This window comes from Triplophysa dalaica, chromosome 10, assembly GCF_015846415.1.
Source record: "Triplophysa dalaica isolate WHDGS20190420 chromosome 10, ASM1584641v1, whole genome shotgun sequence".
NCBI lineage: Eukaryota > Metazoa > Chordata > Actinopteri > Cypriniformes > Nemacheilidae > Triplophysa > Triplophysa dalaica.
Window position 1 is genome coordinate 4,149,697 of NC_079551.1, and position 27,160 is coordinate 4,176,856.

Sequence of the window (27,160 nt, forward strand, 5' to 3'; positions counted from 1 at the left end):
ATACACCTTTGTGCCTGATCAGTTTAATGGATGAACACTTTTTTATAAATATTGTTTTAAACATGTGCTAGTTTTGTTTTCAGCTTTGACATGTGTAACTGAAAGAATAAACAATATTTTCAATTGTCATGATTAGTAAATTAATAAAACTTTACTTGAAATGTGTGGGTCTTTGTGTTACATGATTAAATGTGTAGAGCAAGAACTTCTGTGTTTGTTATCATTTACCACGTTGTTACTCTTTGCATTTTTTGAACAATGTTTCACTATTTTTTAAACATGTTCGGTGTATTATTGATGCTCGTGCTGCAAGAAAATAAAAACTAGTCTGACAACATGTTCTGTTTACTGGTATATCACAATATGTTGCGCTTCTTCATCTCCTTAGTTTAATTATCTGTCACTAGGGGGCGCTCTGGACAAAAAATGACCCCAGAAGAAGGTCACTTATGATTGAATTTGTTTCAAAACTTGTGTTAACTCTTTAGTTTCCACATAAAAACATATTTGATGAATAAGAGTGCGAATTAAAATTGTAAGTTTTAAATGCGTGATCAGCCTGAACGGGTTGACTTATGAAAAAGTTTCTTGTATGGGGTGTTAAAGGGTTTAAAATTAGTCCTAGACTAAAATAAATGTTAGATCTGTCTTAAACGAAAAAAAAAAAAAACGACACATGTTCAAATAGATCAATGTCATTGTATTGTTTCAAAATGCAAGAACTTATTTTTTACCTGTTTTAATGAAATACTTCATGTGATCATTGCTTGGGGAACTACCCATAAAGTTAATAGTTAAACACTCACAATATTTACATTATAAATAAATGAACCTCTTTAAGATACAAAATAATAATAATGTCCTTCATTTCTGTGGTCTTTATCACATTCATTTATTTTTAACAGAGAGTTAGACAGAACTTTATCTATCTCATTTGGACATATCTTTCTCATCAGATCATTTCATTTGTGACACCTTTGGCTTGTTTTGGATTACACGGTGCCTGGTGCCAAAAATGAATGAGAACCACCGCTCCAGCCTGTGAGAGGAAACATAAGAAAATATTAAAACAGAAGGACCAGCTGGAGTATAAGATAACACTGTGAAATCATTTTAAAGAAATATACAATATTTACCCAATAAGTCCTGAAGTTTGAATGATATCTCATCTATTAGTCAATAGACTTAGAGGTCAATTCTAAAATCCATCTTTACTCATCTCAGTTCACAGCTTGAGCCCTTTAGCACTCCACGAAACTTCTTCAGATCCTGAAGAACAGTGACTCATCTATATAGACTTGGTCGACATCGTGTTAAAGCTGGAAGTGCGGCTTGGAGTTGCACGGCCTCAGCCAGTTTGGTCTACATACAATCACTTTTCCCATTCAACAGAGCAAGATACATAGAAAAACTGAGCCGTGTTGAGGGGAAGAGTCGACCCAAACAAATGGCCGGAGGTGACGTTTCGCAACATATTTTCGCAACTGATCGAGTCTCAAGTTAGACGACAACTGTAATATCAGTATCTCTGGGTCATCAAACAGTCTGTGCATGTTCATTAAAGCTATGATATTAAAGACTAGTATGTCTTAAATTGTTAAATGAATACATTTCATGAACAGCTTTGATTGTAACACGCATCACTTTCCCACTTAACATCAGGTTCCAAAGCAATTGTTCTGACAGGAACTCAAATCATGTTACGAAGTGATCTACATACGCCGGGGTGCGGTTACACGAGGCGTTTCAGTCAGGTCTGTGTAAGCTTTCGTTTTAAGATAGAATGCATCTTTGTGACAATACAGAAAATTGAGAACAAAAACAGGATGTACATTTATTAGAAATCTTAAACTGATTTATTTAATGACAGTAAGAAATGATTAGAAATAGTTTTCAGTGTGTTTCCATGTTTAACCGCTAGATGGAGCTACAGACATCTGCATGAGGAGAACCTGACGTTGACTGCAGTGTTTCCTTGGAGCTTAACCACCTGAGAACATGACCAAATCTACAAACCTTAAAGTGTCTTTATACGCCGTAAAATGTTGATGCTAGAATTTACAAATAAGTTGTGAAGTTGCCAAAGTTGTTACATTTGTATTTCCTCAGCTCTTCGAGTGAATATACGTCCAGCGGCATCTTGTAATCCCGTCCCCCTGCGGGAGCCTACGGACTGACTGACCATCCTAACCTCATCTCAGGCAGTTCCTGTGGAGTAGCTATACAAATAAATAACAAAACTAATCTGCCACATGTGGGAAAATAAAACTGGCATAATTGGATACTTTCATTGTTTGTGAAAAGCGAGGGGATTGATTTTGACTCTTCATTTCCTTCATGCGGCAATTACGCAGACATTTTTTTCAGTCCAGAAAAATCACAATCTCAGTTAAAGACGATGGCATTTGATCACCAAGTTACTGCTACTACAGACACTATTGAGTCAGCTAACTGCTCATTTAAGGTGTCGCATCAGCTTGTTATTGTCGCAAGAAGAAATAAAAGTGGTGCAAACTCTTGCAACGCCAAGACGTTAGTTTCTGTTCAGATGAGGTGAAGGTCAATTTTTAAAGCATATTGTACAACACTTTAAACTGCCCATGTGTGGTGTGACTACAGAGCATTTAGTTTACAGAAGCTGCAAGTAGATTATAATGATGTAATGAGAATCTTACTAATGATATAGATGTCATAGTGTAGTGAAATGTTTGAGTGTAAGAGTAATCACTTTATAAAGCACTGCTAAGAAATCTAATGTATAGTTTTATCCATAGGCTCAATGCTTCTATAAATGAAACTATTGTGGGTCAAATATATGTGTCAGTCAAGACACTGGTATTGCTGTATTTTGTAACTCTTTATGTTTGCGATGGATAAAGAGTATATTGTGATTGGATAAAGAGTATATTGTGATTATTGTCTATTACTTTTTTTGTTTGTTTAAATTTGGAACCAAATGTAATATTTAATACAAAACTATGTTGTGAGTGGTGAAGACATACCTTACAAAATGAACCGAAATGTTTATATTACCTTACATGAGCCATTTTATGTATATACACCGCTGGCACACCCTTACATGTAATATATCACACTGCACAGCCATGTTTCTATAGTAGCCCTACACGGACAAACTGAGTGCGTTTCGTAAAACGAAGGATGCACGGGACTACGTTCTTCTTCGGCTGTGTTTTGGAGGCAGCTTGCAAAGCCACTACATAGAAGGATTCGCAGAAGAAGAGGAAGAACAATAACAACATTTACTTGTTTTTTATTAGAAATATCATGTGTACAATCATAATTTGCATAAATCAGGTATAAATTATATTATAATGCTTTCACATCCTCTCTTGTGTAGTCCTCCCGGGTAACGTTAGCTCCTCTGCCTCTCCCTGCCTGCATCTCCAACAGCCCTACCTCTCCACACTCTTCCTCTCCTTCTTATTACCAGTGTTAAGTCCTCTGATTGACTCTGTGATGATGAGATAAACGTCTGCTAAAACTTTAGCGGTAACATTATGTAACGGGAGTATTTTTCTCTATGGGACTTTTATTATGACAGGGTTTTTTTCTCTGCCGTGCGCGGGGAAAGATAAAAAAGACGTCTGGGAAATAAGGGAGGAGCATCAGAGCAACAGAGAACGGTGTTGGAGACCGGCTGAGAGCACGAGATAGAGTTGCTGGGGCCAGGACACGTAAGAGTGCTTATGCGAGCTGATCGATCGATTTTGGAGGAGTGATTCGTTTTTTGAAAGACGTTTTTTTTGTGATCCAGATCATTTAGCTATGCGCGCCTCGTGCGAGCTAAACAGAGCTGCGCCATTTTGCTCCTTACATTTGAGTTCTCTTCCTGGGTCAAGCGGAAGCTGTCTCGTGAATAAGATTCCTTCGCTCTTAAGACTTCCAGGGTAATGTTTTAATTTTCCCTACGAGGTGAGACTTACAGTCCCGTTACAATTACACGCCTTAGCATTAGCAAGTCCTTTCAATAATCTGTGAATTGCTATGCAAAATAAGCGAAAAATCACTGACACAATGTTAAAAAAGTAACAATAATATTCACTATAACGATTAGAGTAAATGATGAATTAAGTTAATTTATTTTTTTATTATATTTTCTATCTATCTTATAAGCTACTCAAACACGCAGTGTTTTTAGATGGCGCAGCATTATCTTCAGATCACAGAGCTGTGCTTCACAAACAGTCTGTGCTAAAAACATAATCGCTGCCTTTGCTATTACACAATAACACTATAGAGATCAATTTAACCATGATGACAAGTGTGATTAATTTAGCAGCCATAGATGTTAAAAAGTACATATTAAGAGATCATGTAACTTATATTTCATACATTAATAATGTTTTTACATCTTGTGTGTAAACTTGTTGTTGGACACTCCATAAACCAAAATAGGACCTTAAATATCAAGGAATATTTGCTCTTTAATGTTTTTTATCCTACTTGATTTTGTTGCTGTAATTAATGAAGTTTTATTTGATGAATGTTTAATTAATTCATCATGTTTAAGTGAACTAAATTAATTGTTTATGAGTCGGATGAATCGGTTGATTATTTAAAGTTTAAAACAGATACTTGATACTGTCAATCACAAAGTTCTTTTATCTAGATTAACATATTTCAATTTCTCTGAACAAGCCCTCAACTGGATAAAATCAAACCTGTCCAGTAGAACGCAATGTGTCTCATTCTGTGAATGTCCAGTCGGGGTCCCCCAAGGCTTCATACTTGGTCCAATTCTGTTTACATTGAATATAAATGATCTGCCAGAGGCATGTGAAGATGTTGATGTTCAGATGTGTGCAGACTATGCAGTAACCTTCACATATGCCAAGAACTACCAAGAGATAAAAACTATGTGGTATTGTAGTGCGCATGCCCAGTAGAGGTATCTGTATCCCTTTAAGTCAAAACCCACAAACTAGCGTCAAACGGAAAGCTGAGCTCAGAGATCGGAAATGTCAGTGACATCTTGTGTGTTTATCAACATCAGAACAGCGTGTAGTGAGAACGTGTGTATAAAGTATTGGTGACCAGTAGATTATTTTGCGTTATTCTGTGTCTACACCCGACCCGATTCGAAGCAGTGACGGCAAAATAATTAAGGATCTACAGACACCTTTTAATTCCTCAGTTTAAACTGAAGAGCGAAGACTTGTAATTAAGTCAACAGGAAGTAGAAGCGTGTGGTGTTATTCAGGCTGTGTGAGTGAGTGCCTCAGAGGTGCAAATACTACATAGTTTCATAAAATCAACGGATTATCTCCATTAAGTCATTTGGTACTCAAAGGAATAAACAGAAAAATGAAGATCATGATTGTGTGTTTATTACTCGTGTGCGGTAAGTGATTTGTTTTAATCTGAACAACACTTTCACATTATAAACTGAATGAGTGTATGTATACATACTGTAGTTGACATTATGTTAACTTTAGGCAGAGACGGACTAAGACAAGGGTCTCTGTTATCTTTTGATTACAATTATCGCCATGTGCAAAATTGCTATTGTAAACAAAGGTCCACAAAACTTGTCAAGCTTCCGTTATCTTCTGATTGGTTGACTGCTGTGAAACTGAAACTGATGAGCTGAGCTCCTTTTAAAAATAACAATTATTTCAATTTGACAAAGTATCTTAAAACTACGGCGATTATGTAAGTGACCTGCAAACGGCAAGAGAGTTTGTTTAGAATCATTAGGATTATTTATTTGATTTATTCGTTTTTCAGTGTTTTCATTTAGTGCCAAGTTTATTTGCACACACAGTGACTTTGTTTTGCTGAGAGAAGTTGCAGTATTTGTACATACAAATTCATGTTTATATACAATTATTTACAGGCCATTTCCAAAAGTTTGTTTTGCCTTAACTGGTTATTTTTTAATAAAAGAGCTGTTTCAATGAAGTGGTGCATGACTTTGCAAGCAGGAAGACAAGAAAGTGTTTTATGTTCCTGGTTGCATATTTGCTGTGTTGTATGTCGCTGCAGCATGAACACTCACTCTGTGAAACACCTGTTCATCCCCCTGACCACCTATAGTGTTCATCACCGTGGCCAAGAGGAGCCCCTGACCGCCTGTGTCTGTGTAAGGCAGCTGGAAAAGTGCTAAGAATAAAGTTTGTTTTAGATGCTAGGACACAAAACAATAAAACCTAATTTGTTGCTAGATCTTGAGGATTGAGATCCTTTCCTCCCATCAGGGGTTGATGTCCATGAACTGAACTCTTCTTATCACACCTCTCTCATCCCCTTCATCTCTTCAGACCTTGATCATTGGAAAAGTGCTTACACATTCCATATTGTGTTTATAATGTTTTGTCACGTTATGAAGATTTGATCATCATGTTTGGTATTGTTTTAAAGGTCTTGGTGGGATGGGTAAAAGGGTCTAGTTCCTTCAAACCTAACAAAGAGTCTATTAGAGCTTTTTTAACTTCAGGACATTACGTGGACTCCTCTTAGAGGATTGGCTTCATCGGGGAATCCTGTTCATACGTCTGGGTATATAAGGTGCTTTGGAAAAGACTCAGAGAAGCTTTTGTTACCAGAACTTCCCACACTGCAACTGTGTGTCTCAGGTTTCTGACGAAAAGTTGTTGGATATCCGAACCGACCACGTGAGGCGATTCGCAGGCCTGTAGAGGTCCAAGCGAGGCAGGGAGATAAGAACAAATATTTAACTTCACATCCCGATCTTGTCCCGTGATAAGTTGTCGAGGGCCACGTGACGCAACGTTCTGTTAGGTATTGGGCTCCTGGGGCCTGCGCGGGGCTTATGGGAGGCTCTGACACCCACAACCTGTCGTCTTATTTTCACAGGTTGCTATCGTACGATGGCCCCGGAACGGCCCTGGGGAGTTTGAGTGACCTCAACTTAAATTCCTTTGGTGGTGCCCATCGGGAAACTCTGCCCAAAATAGGCGTCTTGGGGGATGCGTAGGCGCCTCGCTTACTTCGGTCTCCTGAGCCCGCTGGTAGGCTGCAAGGTGTCGCTTAGGCGAGTTGATCCACGGTGCAGAAAGTTGAATATACTTTCTTAATTTAAGATGAAGGGTTCTGATCACAGATGCAGAACACCACACAGCAACTTTTCTGTATTGCACCATGCAAAAGTCAGTAGTAATCATTACAATAAGTTAAGACCCAGTGGGTAATAAGCTCTACACACCACGTCCATTCTAATGTGGTTTTCCCCCACGACATAAACAGACCTTTCTGTTGATTCCCAGTAGTGCAGACACTCAGACAAACACACTGATAAACATGTTATTTGAATGACTTTGAAAATGAAAACGAAAATTGAGAAACAAAAGCAAAAATAAAATCATTAATAATAAAAAATAAATGTAAAAAAGTTTGACTTGAGATTTTAGTGAAAATGAATGTAAAATCACCAATTGCATTTTCTATTTGATAGGGACAAAGTATTTACATTTATTTTTGCTCATATTGGCGACACAGTTATTTTTAAATAAAATTGTTGATTAGTTCTTAATTTTCATCGTTCTGTTTATTTATTTACATTTGGCAGGAATTCCCTTCCATACAAGAAATCCTCCCGTGCCTAAAGAAAAAGGTTCATATTAATTAAGTATTTTGTGCCTGAGGTGGAGAAATACGTTTTTTTTAAATCGTTGGAGATTTTTGTGATTCAGCATTATTAATTGTGTGTCCAATTGAGTCTATGGGTGCTTCTCAATATGCCTCCTCGCTCCTCTGTCCTATGACCCAGAAACAGATGGAGCTCAGACTAACTGCCTATATCTCTATAACTGCACCTGGAGGAAGTGAAGAGCGAGGAGGCTTTCTGAGGAGACACTAGCAAGGATAACCAGGTGTTTCCTTTGTGTTAGTACGGCCAGCCGGGGTAGTTAATCCTGATGTCTGTGTGGGTCCTAATGTCCCAGTATACACTGTATATAAAGTCTGCAGATTTTATGGTGAAAAACTGCTAAACCATGACAGTAAAAGACCGTAAACATTGAATGGTTTATTTCAGTTTGAGTAAAAATGAAACACCGCTAATGTATATATCAGCCAAAACAGTATTTTTGCTGGTTTTGGGGGGAAAATACATTACTCCACTCTAAAATACGCTGGCACCGTGTTTGTAATAAAAATATACTGTAATTTTTACATTTATTTTTTGTACAAAATACTTTTCCTCACAGTTAAATGTACTAAACACAGTATCACTAACAAAATAAACATATAAGAGCCATCACTGTAATTCTTGCATTAGTTTTTTGTAAAAAATAGTTTTTGTACTGTTAAACGTAATGGCCATCGTTTGATGTGTTTTCCGGCTAAACTAAATATTGTCAAGGAGGTGACCTAAAATGATGCCCGGGGCCATCTGCATGACAACCAAATGTAATGACACCCACCTGTCAATCAAGTGGTCACACTGTTAATTTTGCATAACTTTAAGCCTTAATAAGATTAAGATGTCCACACTCCAGCCTGCTAGCCTGACATAACAGCTCTCCTGACAGACACACCATCAGAGACTTAGGATCCGGTCGAATAGTCAATTTTTTTTAGCTTTAAGCATTTCCTAACCACTTCCTTGACCTTGATGGAAAACGTCATGAGGTCAAGGAAAGATGTATTGGAGAATTCATAAGGAGTTAGGAGAAGATGACCACGGTGTTCAGAGAATCCAACTGCATGCACTAGAGTAAGTCATGATGCAACGGTGAATGTTATTGACATGATCTGTGGTAAAACTACAAAACTCAGGAGATGGACTACAAAACGCTCATATGAGAAACTTACTAGATATGTTCTTCCTGTGTTTTTAAAGCAGGAAATATAAACATGGAAAACCCGGTGAAAAGTATGACTTCATTATCAACAGAGAGAGAGAAAGAGAAAGAAAGAAACACAGAAAGCGAAAGAAATAGAGGGAGAGAGAGAAAGTTAGGGGAATTTGAGGCTTTACTTTCACTTTTACATGTATTTAGAGCTACAAATGTCTTGAATATGATTTTCATAATCACCAATTAATCTGTTTAATATATATATAATATAATACCTTTCATATTAAATGAAACGGGTTGTAGGCTTGAAGTTTGCTTACCTTGTATGTAGTTTTTGGTGAGCTAAGTAAGACACTGAGGTTTTACTAAGAACATTATTAATTATATTATTATATTATAGCAAATTGTTAATTGTACAGTAAAACACTGTCACATTTCATGTTAAAACCTTAGTTTTTGTGTGTCAGGAATTTATACAGAATAAAATAGTATTTTATATTAGATATTGTTAATTGTACAGTATAACACTAATATTTCATGGTACAACCTTTATTTTATGGTTATTTATATGGTACTTTTATGTCATATATTGCAAAATTGCTTCTTTTGATGGAAGAAAAATTGTTTTACACAGTAAAATGTGGAATAAAGTGCCAACATTAATCGTCAAATCAACAGTACTTATATCTTAATACCATAACAGTAGAACAAGTTCCACTGTTTTTATTACATTGAAATTCTGGCAACCACAGCTGCCAGTTTGTTTCGATTGAAACAACAATTTTTCCAATAACTATACGTTGAAACACGTATATATTTAATGGAAAACCTTTATTTATAGGATATTTAAAGAGAATTTAAACAGAATAAAGTAGTATTTTATATAAAAATACTGTTAATTGTACAGTAAAAACTGTTATATTTTAGGCAAAACATTAATTTTATATAGTATTGTTATGTCAATTATGAAGCAAAACAATTTTTTTAAATGAAAAAAATATGTATTTACACGGTAAAATATGGAATAAAATACCAACATTACCTCCAAAATTAAGAGTATAAATATCCTTTTCCCCGTAATATCAGAAAAAGTTTTATTATATATTTTATCATACGTATTTATTATATATATATATATATATATATATATATATATATATATATATATATACAGTTGAAAGAAAGAGTATGTGAACCCTTTGGGCTTACTTGGATTTCTTCATAAATTGGTCATAAAATGTGTTCTGATCTTGATCTAAGTCACAACAATAGAGAAACACAGTCTGCTTAAACTAATACCGCACAAACATTATACGTTTTCATGTTTTTATTGAACACAACATGTAAACATTCATAGTGCAGGGTGGAAAAAGTATGTGAACCTTTGGGTTTAATAACTGGTTGACCCTCCTTTGGCAGCAATAACCTCAAGCAAACGTTTCCTATAGTTGCAGATCAGACCTGCACAACGTTCAGGAGAAATTTTGGACCATTCCTCTTTACAAAAGTGTTTCAGTTCATCAATATTCTTGGGATGTCTGGTGTGAATCGCTCTCTTGAGGTCATGCCACAGCATCTCAATCGGGTTGAGGTCAGGACTCTGACTGGGCCACTCCAGAAGGCGTATTTTCTTCTGTTGAAGCCATTCTGTTGTTGATTTACTTCTATGCTTTGGGTCGTTGTCCTGTTGCATCGTACATCCTCTGTTAAGCTTCAGTTGGCGGACAGATGGTCTTAAGTTTTCCTGCAAAATGTCTTGATAAACTTTGGAATTCATTTTTCCATCGATAACAGTAATCCGTCCAGGGCCTGAGGCAGCAAAGCAGCCCCAAACCATGATGCCCCCTCCACCATATTTCACAGTTGGGATGAGGTTTTGATGTTGGTGTGCTGTGCCTTTTGTTCTCCACACATAGCGTTGTGTGTTCTTTCCAAACAACTCAATTTTGGTTTCATCTGTCCACAGAATGTTTTGCCAGTAGTGCTGTGGAACATCCAGGTGCTCTTTTGCAAACTTCGAACGTGCTGCAATGTTTTTTTTGGACAGCAGTAGCTTCCTCCGTGGTGTCCTCCCATGAAGTCCATTCTTGTTTAATGTTTTCCTTATTGTCGATTTGTCAACAAAAATGTTAGCATGTGCCAGAGATTTCTGTAAGTGTTTAGCTGAGATCTTGAGGATTGAGATCCTTTCCTCCCATCAGGGGTTGATGTCCATGAACTGAACTCTTCTTATCACACCTCTCTCATCCCCTTCATCTCTTCAGACCTTGATCATTGGAAAAGTGCTTACACATTCCATATTGTGTTTATAATGTTTTGTCACGTTATGAAGATTTGATCATCATGTTTGGTATTGTTTTAAAGGTCTTGGTGGGATGGGTAAAAGGGTCTAGTTCCTTCAAACCTAACAAAGAGTCTATTAGAGCTTTTTTAACTTCAGGACATTACGTGGACTCCTCTTAGAGGATTGGCTTCATCGGGGAATCCTGTTCATACGTCTGGGTATATAAGGTGCTTTGGAAAAGACTCAGAGAAGCTTTTGTTACCAGAACTTCCCACACTGCAACTGTGTGTCTCAGGTTTCTGACGAAAAGTTGTTGGATATCCGAACCGACCACGTGAGGCGATTCGCAGGCCTGTAGAGGTCCAAGCGAGGCAGGGAGATAAGAACAAATATTTAACTTCACATCCCGATCTTGTCCCGTGATAAGTTGTCGAGGGCCACGTGACGCAACGTTCTGTTAGGTATTGGGCTCCTGGGGCCTGCGCGGGGCTTATGGGAGGCTCTGACACCCACAACCTGTCGTCTTATTTTCACAGGTTGCTATCGTACGATGGCCCCGGAACGGCCCTGGGGAGTTTGAGTGACCTCAACTTAAATTCCTTTGGTGGTGCCCATCGGGAAACTCTGCCCAAAATAGGCGTCTTGGGGGATGCGTAGGCGCCTCGCTTACTTCGGTCTCCTGAGCCCGCTGGTAGGCTGCAAGGTGTCGCTTAGGCGAGTTGATCCACGGTGCAGAAAGTTGAATATACTTTCTTAATTTAAGATGAAGGGTTCTGATCACAGATGCAGAACACCACACAGCAACTTTTCTGTATTGCACCATGCAAAAGTCAGTAGTAATCATTACAATAAGTTAAGACCCAGTGGGTAATAAGCTCTACACACCACGTCCATTCTAATGTGGTTTTCCCCCACGACATAAACAGACCTTTCTGTTGATTCCCAGTAGTGCAGACACTCAGACAAACACACTGATAAACATGTTATTTGAATGACTTTGAAAATGAAAACGAAAATTGAGAAACAAAAGCAAAAATAAAATCATTAATAATAAAAAATAAATGTAAAAAAGTTTGACTTGAGATTTTAGTGAAAATGAATGTAAAATCACCAATTGCATTTTCTATTTGATAGGGACAAAGTATTTACATTTATTTTTGCTCATATTGGCGACACAGTTATTTTTAAATAAAATTGTTGATTAGTTCTTAATTTTCATCGTTCTGTTTATTTATTTACATTTGGCAGGAATTCCCTTCCATACAAGAAATCCTCCCGTGCCTAAAGAAAAAGGTTCATATTAATTAAGTATTTTGTGCCTGAGGTGGAGAAATACGTTTTTTTTAAATCGTTGGAGATTTTTGTGATTCAGCATTATTAATTGTGTGTCCAATTGAGTCTATGGGTGCTTCTCAATATGCCTCCTCGCTCCTCTGTCCTATGACCCAGAAACAGATGGAGCTCAGACTAACTGCCTATATCTCTATAACTGCACCTGGAGGAAGTGAAGAGCGAGGAGGCTTTCTGAGGAGACACTAGCAAGGATAACCAGGTGTTTCCTTTGTGTTAGTACGGCCAGCCGGGGTAGTTAATCCTGATGTCTGTGTGGGTCCTAATGTCCCAGTATACACTGTATATAAAGTCTGCAGATTTTATGGTGAAAAACTGCTAAACCATGACAGTAAAAGACCGTAAACATTGAATGGTTTATTTCAGTTTGAGTAAAAATGAAACACCGCTAATGTATATATCAGCCAAAACAGTATTTTTGCTGGTTTTGGGGGGAAAATACATTACTCCACTCTAAAATACGCTGGCACCGTGTTTGTAATAAAAATATACTGTAATTTTTACATTTATTTTTTGTACAAAATACTTTTCCTCACAGTTAAATGTACTAAACACAGTATCACTAACAAAATAAACATATAAGAGCCATCACTGTAATTCTTGCATTAGTTTTTTGTAAAAAATAGTTTTTGTACTGTTAAACGTAATGGCCATCGTTTGATGTGTTTTCCGGCTAAACTAAATATTGTCAAGGAGGTGACCTAAAATGATGCCCGGGGCCATCTGCATGACAACCAAATGTAATGACACCCACCTGTCAATCAAGTGGTCACACTGTTAATTTTGCATAACTTTAAGCCTTAATAAGATTAAGATGTCCACACTCCAGCCTGCTAGCCTGACATAACAGCTCTCCTGACAGACACACCATCAGAGACTTAGGATCCGGTCGAATAGTCAATTTTTTTTAGCTTTAAGCATTTCCTAACCACTTCCTTGACCTTGATGGAAAACGTCATGAGGTCAAGGAAAGATGTATTGGAGAATTCATAAGGAGTTAGGAGAAGATGACCACGGTGTTCAGAGAATCCAACTGCATGCACTAGAGTAAGTCATGATGCAACGGTGAATGTTATTGACATGATCTGTGGTAAAACTACAAAACTCAGGAGATGGACTACAAAACGCTCATATGAGAAACTTACTAGATATGTTCTTCCTGTGTTTTTAAAGCAGGAAATATAAACATGGAAAACCCGGTGAAAAGTATGACTTCATTATCAACAGAGAGAGAGAAAGAGAAAGAAAGAAACACAGAAAGCGAAAGAAATAGAGGGAGAGAGAGAAAGTTAGGGGAATTTGAGGCTTTACTTTCACTTTTACATGTATTTAGAGCTACAAATGTCTTGAATATGATTTTCATAATCACCAATTAATCTGTTTAATATATATATAATATAATACCTTTCATATTAAATGAAACGGGTTGTAGGCTTGAAGTTTGCTTACCTTGTATGTAGTTTTTGGTGAGCTAAGTAAGACACTGAGGTTTTACTAAGAACATTATTAATTATATTATTATATTATAGCAAATTGTTAATTGTACAGTAAAACACTGTCACATTTCATGTTAAAACCTTAGTTTTTGTGTGTCAGGAATTTATACAGAATAAAATAGTATTTTATATTAGATATTGTTAATTGTACAGTATAACACTAATATTTCATGGTACAACCTTTATTTTATGGTTATTTATATGGTACTTTTATGTCATATATTGCAAAATTGCTTCTTTTGATGGAAGAAAAATTGTTTTACACAGTAAAATGTGGAATAAAGTGCCAACATTAATCGTCAAATCAACAGTACTTATATCTTAATACCATAACAGTAGAACAAGTTCCACTGTTTTTATTACATTGAAATTCTGGCAACCACAGCTGCCAGTTTGTTTCGATTGAAACAACAATTTTTCCAATAACTATACGTTGAAACACGTATATATTTAATGGAAAACCTTTATTTATAGGATATTTAAAGAGAATTTAAACAGAATAAAGTAGTATTTTATATAAAAATACTGTTAATTGTACAGTAAAAACTGTTATATTTTAGGCAAAACATTAATTTTATATAGTATTGTTATGTCAATTATGAAGCAAAACTATTTTTTTAAATGAAAAAAATATGTATTTACACGGTAAAATATGGAATAAAATACCAACATTACCTCCAAAATTAAGAGTATAAATATCCTTTTCCCCGTAATATCAGAAAAAGTTTTATTATATATTTTATCATACGTATTTATTATATATATATATATATATATATATATATATATATATATATATATATACAGTTGAAAGAAAGAGTATGTGAACCCTTTGGGCTTACTTGGATTTCTTCATAAATTGGTCATAAAATGTGTTCTGATCTTGATCTAAGTCACAACAATAGAGAAACACAGTCTGCTTAAACTAATACCGCACAAACATTATACGTTTTCATGTTTTTATTGAACACAACATGTAAACATTCATAGTGCAGGGTGGAAAAAGTATGTGAACCTTTGGGTTTAATAACTGGTTGACCCTCCTTTGGCAGCAATAACCTCAAGCAAACGTTTCCTATAGTTGCAGATCAGACCTGCACAACGTTCAGGAGAAATTTTGGACCATTCCTCTTTACAAAAGTGTTTCAGTTCATCAATATTCTTGGGATGTCTGGTGTGAATCGCTCTCTTGAGGTCATGCCACAGCATCTCAATCGGGTTGAGGTCAGGACTCTGACTGGGCCACTCCAGAAGGCGTATTTTCTTCTGTTGAAGCCATTCTGTTGTTGATTTACTTCTATGCTTTGGGTCGTTGTCCTGTTGCATCGTACATCCTCTGTTAAGCTTCAGTTGGCGGACAGATGGTCTTAAGTTTTCCTGCAAAATGTCTTGATAAACTTTGGAATTCATTTTTCCATCGATAACAGTAATCCGTCCAGGGCCTGAGGCAGCAAAGCAGCCCCAAACCATGATGCCCCCTCCACCATATTTCACAGTTGGGATGAGGTTTTGATGTTGGTGTGCTGTGCCTTTTGTTCTCCACACATAGCGTTGTGTGTTCTTTCCAAACAACTCAATTTTGGTTTCATCTGTCCACAGAATGTTTTGCCAGTAGTGCTGTGGAACATCCAGGTGCTCTTTTGCAAACTTCGAACGTGCTGCAATGTTTTTTTTGGACAGCAGTAGCTTCCTCCGTGGTGTCCTCCCATGAAGTCCATTCTTGTTTAATGTTTTCCTTATTGTCGATTTGTCAACAAAAATGTTAGCATGTGCCAGAGATTTCTGTAAGTGTTTAGCTGACACTCTAGGATTCTTCTTCACCTCATTGAGCATTCTGCGCTGTGCTCTTGCAGTCATCTTTACAGGACGACCACGCCTAGGGAGTGTAGCAACAGTGCTGAACTTTCTCCATTTGTAGACAATCTGTCTTACCGTGGACACATGGACAACAAGGCTTTTAGATATACTTTAGTAGCCCTTTGCAGCTTTATGTAAGTCAACAATTCTTGATCGTAGGTCTTCTGAGAGGTCTTTTGTGCGAGGCATGGTTCACATCAGACAACGCTTCTTCAGAACAGCAAACTCAAAACTGGTGTGTGTTTTTTATTGGACAGGCCAGCTTTAATCAACACATCCAATCTCATCCAATCTCATCACACACGTAAAGTTTTTTTTTACACTGTAAGTGACAGGGACACTATACTGTCATAAGTACCGTCCTTCGGATGAGACGTTAAACTGAGGTCCCGACTCTCTGTGGTCATTACAAATCCCATGATGTGCTTCGATTAAGAGTTGTGGTGTAATCCTGGTATCCTGGCCAAATTTGCCCCTTTCGCCTCTAAACATCATGGCCTCCTAATCATCTCCATGTATACCAATTGGCTTGGTTAAAAAACCTGTCTCTTCTCCACCAATAAGCTGGTGTGTGGTGGGCTTTCTGGCACAATTTGGCTGCGGTCGCATCACCCAGGTGGATGCTGTACACTCGTGGTAGTTGTGGAGATGCCCATTTACCATGTAAGGGCTTTGAGTGCCCAGGCAGAAATGTGCTATATAAATGTAATGAATTTGATGTGAGTACTAACATATTTAATGTCTGAACTACTGTTTGTGTTTGTGTTGTTCAGGTGTGTTTAGTGTTGATGCAGATGAAGTGAAGTCAGTGTCAGTGATGGAGGGAGATTCTGTCACACTACACACTAATGTCACTGACATACAGACATCTGATGTGATACGGTGGAGGTTTGGAGAAGGTGAATCCAGGGATCTTTTAGTTGATATTGATAAAAACACTATCAAATATAATGGTCCATTCAAAGACAGACTGCACGCAGACATTCAGACTGGAGATCTCACCATCACAAACATGAGAATCAAACACTCTGGACCCTATGAAGTACAGATCAGCAGAGCTACAACAACATACAAGAGTTTCAGAGTTAATGTCACAGGTACTGTAAGTACTATGAAGATGATTTTATTTACATTTATTCATTTGGCAGATGTTTTTATCCAAAGTGACTACAAGTAGGAGAGCTTATAAACATTTTGTCAACAAGACAAATATTGGAATTTTACATAATTTGGTGTTGATGTGTCGATTCAATAGTAATGTTAAGATGATCTCACGCTGATCTCTGTCCATCTTGTAGTTGCTCCAAGTGTTTTCAGTGCTGGTGATGTGAAGTCTGTGACTGAGGGAGATTCTGTGACTCTACACACTGATGTCCAAACACAGAGAGATGATCTGATACTGTGGAGGTTTGGAGATGATGGTGTTCTCATAGCTAAACATGATAAAGAAGACAATAAGAGCTCACTATATGATGCTGATGGGAGATTCAGAGACAGACTGAAGCTGGATCTTCACACTGGATCTCTCATCATCACAAACACCAAAACCACAGACACTGGACTTTATAAACTAAAGATCAGCAGCAATAGAGACACAAAATACAAGACATTCAGTGTTTCTGTCAGTGGTGAGTATCTCAGTTCTCTCATATTAATATCAGTTGTGTGTGAATAATTTAGTTTAAAAATTAAACTCTTGCTTTTGAGTTTATTGTACTTTGAAAATCTACATGATAGTACATGATAGATAGGAAAATAAATAAAAATGCTGTATTACACATGCATGGCCAGTGGGTGGTGCTGTTACGCATACCCTGTTTTAATACAAAAGCACTTGATACAACACCATTGTTTTCAAAAACTTGCACTTTGAGACCCGATTTGAAAAGTTTGTATTTTCATTGCCCCAAAACGCTGTTGTCGTAGAAAACGCTTAAAAAGATTTCAGTTTGTAGTTGAATACGGTGTCGTGTAAATGGCTCCTTTAATCTGGCACACCCAAGAAAGAACAAAGTTTCAAGATCAAGACTCTAAAACATGGTAGAAAGAAGACTATTACTTACAAACTTTGAGAAAAGACATTTCTTGTGTTTGTCTTAAACTGACATGAATATGTGTGTGTTTGATGTGATCTTGAGTCTTTCTCTCTATCATTACAGATGGAGGTCTATCTTCAGGAGGTGTAGCTGGAATAGTCTTTGGTGTTCTGCTGTGTATTGTTGTTGTTGTATTTGTGTTTTACCGCATTAATTATGAACGTCAGAAACAAATGGGTGAGTTTCATCTTCAGCTGATACTGTAATAAGATGTTAATATGGCTGCATTATCTACCTACCTACCTACCTACCTACCTACCTATCTATCTATCTATCTATCTATCTATCTATCTATCTATCTATCTATCTATCTATCTATCTATCTATCTATCTATCTATCTATCTATCTATCTATCTATCTATCTATCTATCTATCTTTCTAAATGGCACTGAATGACCATATGAATAGACCAATCACGGCAGAATAGACTATCTGACCAATCAGATAAGAGTAGGCTGGTTGAAAGTAGGGGATTTGATGGATGATTCGCTGATCGAATCATTTGAGGGTCAGTCAAGAAGTAAAGTAAGAAAAACTGCCTATTATAACATAATGATAGTGTTTTTACACAGTTTATGCATGTAAACCTGTTGTTGGACATAACATAAACCAAAATAGGACTTTAAAAAATTAAGGAATATTTACTCTTTAACGTTTTTTTTGTTTCCATCAGTGTTGTATAAAGTACTTGAAAGCAACACTTGAGTGAAAGTACAAGTATCGTACTAGAAAAAGACTTTGGTAGAAGTGAAAGTTACCTTTTACAATAGTACTTAAGTAAAAGTCTTAAAGTATCTGATATATACTTTACTTAAGTATCAAAATTAATTTTCTGATATTTAATGTACTTAAGTATTTGAAGTAAAAGTAACTTCTTTTTTTCTAGAACTTTGATTGTGAACTTTATTGTGGCTTTCTTATAGTAAAGCATGAAGCATATTCAGGGTATCTTCTTAATCTCACTCTCACAAAATCAGTCTTTTCCAGGACTTTTCAGGCACAATTCTCTTAAGTTCAAAAAACAAACAGCATATTTTTGAGCTGACATCAAAAACCCCCCCAAAAAAACAGAAATTTCACTTTTGTATGAACTCAAAATGTAAAATGAAATATAAATAGTAACATTTCTTTCAAAAAAAAAAAGTCCTGCTTGTAGGGACTCGGGAGAACATTATAGCGTTTTATTTTTTTGTTGCTGATGTTTATTTTATGAATAAAATAAATATTCAAATAAATATTTTAATGGAGTAACCGTTTTATAAAAGCAAAAAGCCCCTTGAAGCCGTGTTTTACAGTGGATTTAGAACAGCTAAGGGGGTTCTTACATCATGTCAGTTAACGTTACTTAGCAATGTTAAAAGGCAGACTTTAGCCTGGCCATCACGTTAGCCAGATATCTGATACGTTTATGATAACTAATGTTGAATCACATTGACATTGTGGCTTTACTGAATTTCTATTAATTTAACCTGCCTCGATGTGCTTCTTCAGGTTGGACGGGGAGTTTTTGAATGCCAAAATTTCAGTGACTTTCGGTAGGCATAACAGGCACTTCATCCGGTAGGAAGAATCTTTCACTCCAACGTACAGAAACATTTCTTCCAAATACGGCCACGGATGTATAACGTTATCTTCACCCTGTTCACCGAGTTCACCACTATCGTCGGGGTGGTCGTCTAAGATAACGGGAGGTCCTCCAGTAGGTGCTTCCATGGCGCCGGCGGTTTCAGTTGTGCTTCCTTCGCCTTTGGCAACAAATAAGCGTTACGCTGAAATAGAGCGTGCGGAGCGTGCGTAATGTAATGTAGGAGAAGTGATTCGCCAAACCTCCCTTATTGCAGTCGCACACATTTCTTCTTCTGATTACTTTATTTAGTAGTAACGAGTAAAAAGGATGCTTAGTGGAAATATATCGGAGTAAAAGTATACATTTTATTTAGGAAATGTAGTGGAGTAAAAGTGAAAGTTGACAAATTTAAATAGCGAAGTAAAGTACAGATGCGTGAAATGTCTACTTAAGTACAGTAACGAAGTATTTGTACTCCCTTACATTACAACACTGGTTTCCATAAGTTCTACTTGATTTTGCTGCAGTAATAAATGAAGTTAACTGTGAAGTAATAAATGTGAACACACCCTTACTGTATATTTAGGTCTCACATTACCTTCATGTCAGAACTCTGACCTTTGTGTTTCTCTTGACAATGTTGATGATCTTTACCTGTTCACTGGATGATAATGTTCATATTTCTTTCTCTTGTGTTTCTCTCTTCTATGTGCTGCTGTAACAGTTAAAGAAAAGACAGTGATTGAGAACAAGAGTTCTGTCACTCTTGAGTCTGATGTCACTGAACTCCAGTCTGATGATGTGATCGAGTGGAGCTTTAGAGATAAAGTGATAGTCATATTCAGTATGAACAACAAGCTCTTTACTGATGAACAGAGACTCAGAGACAGACTGCAGGTGGATGATCAGACTGGATCTCTCATCATCACAAACATCAGAACAGAAGACGCTGGACTGTATAAAGTAAAGATCAGCAGCAGCAGTCGACAGAAATCATTCCTTCAGTTCATCACAGGTGGAGGACCATCATACCGTCAATTCAATGTTATTGTTACAGGTAAAACTCTCGGGTCTATTGATATAACTCGTACCTTCAATTGTCTTTGTTTATCATAACCTGATATTAATCTTGAGTAGTATTAAATACTTCATATCTTCAAAGAGTATTTAGTTTGATCTTGGGCTGCACTGTTTATCGTATTTTAATCCTGATAACCATTAATGCTTCTCACAATTAATTGAGCATAATTGTTATGATATTAATGTTTTAAAGCAAGCACAAAACTCTCGATAAGGTCAGAAAATCATCACTCTCAGACTAAAAGCTTTTATCTTTTAAACTTAAAGTTTAAAGCTTTTTTAAAATCATTTTGATGTTCATTGTGTAACTTCAGACTTTGGCAGGAAGACCTTACAGGTGCTTCAGGATTTCAACATATTGTGGTGTAACGTTTACCAGTGGTTTGTCTTCTAACTGTCGTCCCAACTGTCTTGAAATGATAAAAAGCTTCTTCCGTTTAGTTGTGTGCTTCAAACTTTCTCATGATCTTCTTTACCGCATTGGGGAAGTCTAGGGAATAGTACAATTGATCGTTTTTTTGTATTTCTTCTATTTCAAAATTATGGCACCGACACTCGTCTACTTCTCACCAAGCATCTGTCTGTATTTTTTCTTCAGTCTATTCAAGGTTTGTGAAGGTCTAAGATCTTGTCCCTGACATCCCTTAAAGCCTATTTGGTCTGGACCATGGTGGTGGAGAGGTTGAATGAAAGAGTTATACACATAACAAGCTGATATAGGAGTTCTGTCTTAAAGTGACAGGACTAATCTGTGCTCCATATAGGAATATAACCAATCTGTGGAGCCTGAATTCTTGCTAGTTGGTTGGGGATCAAAATCTTTTTTCACTAACTGAAATGAAAAATATATTGTAACCTGTATATAACATTTTTCCCCCAGAATTTTTTTGTGATATTCAGTTTTTATCAGTTAAAATAAACCTATCATAAAATTATGGACCCTTCATTTCTTTGAAAGCAGGCAAATTTACAAATTCAGCAGGTGATCAAATAATTATTTCCTTCAATGTATATAAGACAGATACCGCCTTATGATTTATGATTATATCCCTTTTTAACTCTGTAAAGAAGTCAGAATACATGAACTGGCATTTACCCCCCACCACCCATGGGCGTTAATCCCGTGGGGGATGGAGGGACACGTCTTGCTCCATCCGAGGGTTGGTCCCCCCAAACCAATTAAACTCACATTCTCTATTGTCATAAATATATTTATGTTTACCTAAACTAATTGTGTTCCTGTTGAGTTCCCCCTCCCCTGCCTCTCGCAGTGGTTTGGCCCACTGCCTGCTCTCATCTCACCTGCACATTGCGCAACACATTCAACTCAGGTATGCGCCTCAGTTCATCAGTGGTTGTTGAACTCCAGTAAGAAGGCTATTTTATTCACTTTTAATAAAGTGATTCTCTTTAATGTTATGATGTTAAATGGATAAGGTACACATTCAGTTTACTGAAACTCGGGCGATTCATCAACGAGTACAACACAGAATTTAAGACGATGTCGCAGTATAAATCAGTATAACAAGTGTTTAAAAAGTGACTCATTGTTAACATTTAGCGTCATGGGTAGTGTGTTGTTATATGTGTTTCCTGTCTTCAAAACAGAGACAAAAAATATATAAAAAACAAACACGGTAACGGGGATGCTCCAAATCATTTTGTCATGTTTGTTTGACAAATATGTCTTTGAGTAACATAAATGACATGCCTGTTTGTGATATTAGAAATGTTCATGTGTTTCTCTCTTTTCTCTTCTATGTGCTGCTGTTGTAGATGAAGAGAGGACAGAAGCAGAAGTGTTGGCAGATTCTGTTTCTCCAGAGATTGATGTTACTGAAAGGGAGACTGGTGATGTGAGAGCAGGTGCTTCATGTATTGTTTATGTCAGGGGTAAGTAAAGCTCAAGTTAATGTGATGAGAATGACATGTTTTTATATGAAGTGTTGTATTAATATTACTTGTATTCAGTTTTTATCTTCTCCATACATTTTCAACCAATTGCTTCATGTGTAAGTGATCCTTCACCCAAAAATGAAAATTGTCATCATTTCCTCACCTTTGACTTTTTCCAAATGTGTATTAATATCTTTGTTCTGATGAACACAGATACAGATATTGTGAAGAATGCTTATAACCAGACAGATCTCAACACCCATTGACTCCCATAGTAGGATTTATTTATCATTTTTTTGTTCTGTTGAACACAAAGGAAGATATTTTGAAGAATGTGGGACAGCAAACGGTTCTGAAGCACTTTTGACCGCCATTGTGCTTTATCCTAATATGGGAGTCAATGAGTGTTGAGTCTTTTATATCTGATGTGATGATGAGAGATGATGAAATCTCTGGGAATTGACTGCAAACTCTCCAGCATAAACACGGAAGAGTCGGACACTTGTGTTATAAACAAAGACACACATCACACTACTAATATGTCTCTTTATAATTGGTAATATTTTCTTGATTATTTTTGTTATTTGCCAATTTGAGTGAACTGTCTCTTAAAGGATATAAAATAAGATTAATAAGTTATTAAGTATCTTTCTGTGTTTTGGATCACCATTACAATCAAATCAAAAATAGGTCTGATGTTGTGATAGAAAGCTTCTGCAGATCTGGGAGAACAAAGACAAGACACAGAGAGGCATTAACTTTGAGCTCATTTATTTTAGGGAACACACTTTACACACTGCACAATAAGACACCTGTTATAATCAAATAAGGTATAGAAAATGTATGGAACAAGAATGTGTAGGGTCTGTTTAAAACCTAACAAACAACTACACAAAGAATGTCGGCCCCCTTCTCCAAAGGCCTTGTAAACAATAGACTATATTTATTCCTGGCGGGAACTAAAATCTAACAGTAATTTAAATCAAGATCCAGTGGATCTCACAAAATAAAAGCATTCTGGTGACTGGAATCAATGTAGATGACTATACAGATTTACTGAAAAGAGTGGGTGTTAAATGAAGAAGATTTTCTCTGTCAGTTCATATTGTGTATAAGTGACCTGAGTATGACATATTCACAAGGTAAATAAATCAAGTCTTGTTTTTCAATAATCCGATTAATTTCAGAGCAGCTTTTCAAACCTCTTTACATTTCTTTGATCAGATGAATATAAAGGAAGATATTTGTAAGAATGTCAACAACCAAACAGTTTTTGGACCCCCTTGACCACCATAGTAGGAAAAGTAAATACTATGACAGTCAACGAGGAATGAGATCTGTTTGGAGACTGACATTCTTCCAAATATCTTCCTTTGTGTTTAGCAGAACAAAGATATTTATACTGCACTGAACAATATGAGGGTGAGTGAGAGCTGATTGTTTTCTCTTACTTTGTAAGTCACTTTGGATGAAGGCGTGTGCTAAATGACAGTGTAAATGATGACAGACTTTCCATTTTTGGGTGAACTGCCCATTTAAACATTTGTGGAACCAACATTTTTCATGAAGTAAATGTTTGTTTAAACAGATGTTGTGACAGATTCAACAGGATCAGCAGAAGACCCAACAGTTGTGAAGCCTTTACTGAATGAAGCAGAAGATGTAGTAGATGCTCAGTAGATGTAAATGCTAGATCAGCTGATAGATGCTCAACATCACTCCTATTACATCATCTACAGCAGCGTGTCTCGATGAAAGCAACATTATTTGAATTCAGATATTCTTTGTGGGCGTTAACAAGTTTATACCAAATATCAAGTCATGATGTAAATGTTTACCTGCAGAACATTATGATATGCATCAAGAGCAGCTAGTGTGCAAACTGTGTTTTGACCACACACGCACGCACACACCATGTGATGATTTCAGCCAATCACAGCATGTTCAGTAGTTGAGCGCGACAGTGAGCACAACACGATACGCTCACAGTCCTCGTGACATGCATCCAAAACTCTGCTGCTTCACGCCGGACAAAGCTCTTGACGGCACTCACAACCAAATATTGAGAAACATATCAATAAGTTCTTATTCTCCTCGAGATGCGAGCACCACTTTGTCTGTATAAAACGTTTGGAAAAGTGTGTACTTTTACTCTTACTTGAGTGTTTCTCTTAAAGAAAGCTGTACTTTTACTTCGTTACACTGTGTGACGTTACTTCATTACTTCATCCCTGAGTGACTGATTCTTTTGAATCGATTCTTTTCAAAGCATTAATTGAACACAGGAGGAAACCAGCAGAACAGTTTCATGAATTATTTCAAATGATTTGTCCATATATTCCCATCAGAGTTTTTCATTTAACACTCACTCCTCACAGCCTGTGTCCTCACACTCTCTGGAGAAGACAAATCTGTACAAGCTACTGCTTAATCTATATAAATAATATTTTAGTTTTTAATGCGTAGTCTGTCGTAATGTATTGTTTCATTACTCTTTGTCTACTGTAACAGTATTTTTGTAAGTCTGACTGAAACCTTTCTACTTTAACACAAAATAAGATGTTGTTATTACACTTTCAATGTCTTAAAAAAAAATGGAGTATTTTTTTATGTAAATAAAAACATTCTGCTAACTACTAAAACAAGATGGAAACAACAAAACTATGGGACGCGTGATGGAACAAACAGCTCATAATCTACTTTTTATAAGAAAATATAAAATGTGATGCATTAATACTTTTATTGTGTTCTGCTTGGTGTGAATCTCATCTTTATAGTTTTTTTATAGTTTTGTTTTCAGCTTTGTCTTGTGTAACTGAAATACCACAATATTTGCAATTTTCATGATTAGAAAATGAATAAAACTTTACCTGAAATGTGTGGGTCTTTGTGTTACATGATTAAATGAGCAAGAAGTTTTGTGTTTGTTTTCATTTACCACTTTGTTATTCTTTGCATTTTTTGGACAATGTTTCACTATTTTTTAAACATGATCAGTGTATTATTGAGGCTCGTGCTGCAAGAAAATAAAAACTAGTCTGACAACATGTTCTGTTTACTGGTATATCACAATATGTTGCGCTTCTTCATCTCCTTAGTTTAATTATCTGTCACTAGGGGGCGCTCTTGACAAAAAATGACCCCAGAAGAAGGTCACTTATGATTGAATTTGTTTCAAAACGTGTGTGAACTCTTTATGTTCCACATTAAAACATATCTGATAAATTAGATCAAAATTTAGCAGGTTGCCTTGTGGAAAAGTTTCCTGTATGGGGTGTTTATGGGTTAAAGATTAGTTCTAGACTAAAATAAATATTAGATCTGTCTAAAACGAAAAACAAAATAACTGACACATCTTCACATAGATCAATGTTATTGCAATGTTTCAAAATTCAAGAACTTATTTTTGACCTGTTTTAAGAAAATATTTAAACTTAATAAAATATTTAATGTGATCCTTGCCCGGGAAACCACCCATAAAGTTTGATAGTTAATCACTCACAGCATTTACATTTAAATAAATAAAGAAATTAGCGTCTTTAAGATATATAATAAAAATAATAATAACGTCCGTCATTTTTTTTTTTCTAGTTTAGAGTTTTCTGTGGTCTTTATCACATTCATTTATTTTTAACAATAAGTTAGACAGAACTTTATGTAGCACATATGGACATATTTTCCTCATCAGATCATTCATTGGTGACACCTCTGGCTCGTTTTGGAAACTTTTCAAGATTGTTTATTTGTTGTAAATCCATGGAATCTGCCTCTGTACTGGCATCTTGTTACTCGTAATTAGGTAAGGAGACCTCTTCAGCTCTCTTAAATAATGAACACTTATTAACCTTCATGAATGACTCTTATTCTTAAGTGTAAGAAAATTACGTCGGGGGCGTTTATGGCAAGTTTTGGAAAGGGGGCGTTACCAAATTTACACCAAATATCCACATTTACATTTACATTTAGGCATTTGGCAGAAGCTTTTATCCAAAGCGACTTACATTGCTTTATCCTATACATGGTAAATAGCTATTTGCAATCCCCTGGGATCGAACCCACAACCTTGCATTTTTAACACAATGCTCTTACCACTGAGCTACAGGAAAGCGCAGGAAAAGATTAAACATCGAGCTGCAAAAGATTACGATCTGCATCTGGAATTAAAACTGTGGTTTTAATGTAGCCTTGAAAGTTTTTGACCACACATCACTTGAAGATTTCAGCCTATTATAGCATGTTCAGAAGTTCAGAAAAAAACACTTCAGACCGTCCACTCATAGGCCATGGAGAGAAGACGAAATTTGGGTAATATTTATTTTTTGGTTGAACTGCAAACGCAGGTACATATGTAAGATGTCTGCTAAAGATCTGGAGATCTAGAAAACATCTGCTAAACATCTTAGAAAGAGCTGTTGTACATCCATTTTACATTATACAAATCTTACAGACATCTACTAAGCTTCAGTTTCTTTTGTGAGGATTCCAACTGGCACGTGCTGAAATGATTCCTCGTCAGCAGAAGACTGGATATGAAACTAGAAAATATGAAAACAAATTTAAGTTGTCTAATATTCTTTATCAACTTTTAACAAAAACGTTTCGCTTTTGTTATTTGCATGTACTGTAATTCCTCAATTATGTCCATAAAAATCTGTTAATTAAATATTGAAATATCTTTATCTGCTTTTTTAATAATAATTGTGTTCTAATTTAAAATGTATCAGTTAAACACAAGGTAAACACAAGCCAAACT

General features: G+C 36.3%; 1 protein-coding gene and 1 long non-coding RNA gene across 5 annotated transcripts; both read left to right on the top strand.

Moving 5' to 3' along the window:
• Positions 1-1,227: 1,227 nt before the first annotated feature.
• LOC130430519 (uncharacterized) lies at positions 1,228-2,829 on the top strand. Its single transcript, XR_008907833.1, has 3 exons — positions 1,228-1,457; positions 1,663-1,754; positions 1,922-2,829. It is a non-coding gene; the product is annotated as an uncharacterized LOC130430519 (long non-coding RNA).
• Positions 2,830-3,590: 761 nt separating this feature from the next.
• LOC130430388 (uncharacterized) lies at positions 3,591-25,365 on the top strand. Of its 4 annotated transcripts, XM_056759481.1 has the most exons (8): positions 3,591-3,695; positions 3,776-3,933; positions 16,541-16,864; positions 17,066-17,395; positions 17,927-18,040; positions 20,156-20,488; positions 22,288-22,404; positions 23,996-25,365. In XM_056759481.1, the coding sequence occupies exons 3-8, from the start codon at positions 16,585-16,587 to the stop codon at positions 24,085-24,087; spliced, it is 1,266 nt and encodes a 421-aa protein (XP_056615459.1). In that variant the 5' UTR covers positions 3,591-3,695; positions 3,776-3,933; positions 16,541-16,584; the 3' UTR covers positions 24,088-25,365. The 4 variants fall into 4 exon arrangements, with proteins under 4 accessions (XP_056615459.1, XP_056615458.1, XP_056615460.1 ...); XM_056759480.1 differs by having other exon boundaries at positions 3,614-3,933; XM_056759482.1 differs by having other exon boundaries at positions 3,614-3,908.
• The last annotated feature ends 1,795 nt before the right edge of the window (positions 25,366-27,160 follow it).

Coding starts and splice junctions, on each gene's coding strand:
- LOC130430388 (XM_056759479.1), top strand. CDS start 5,326: ATGAAGATCATGATTGTGTGTTTATTACTCGTGTGCG. Junction 20,489..22,287: donor ATTCAATGTTATTGTTACAG/GTAAAACTCTCG, acceptor CTGCTGTTGTAG/ATGAAGAGAGGACAGAAGCA. Junction 22,405..23,995: donor ATGTATTGTTTATGTCAGGG/GTAAGTAAAGCT, acceptor TTGTTTAAACAG/ATGTTGTGACAGATTCAACA.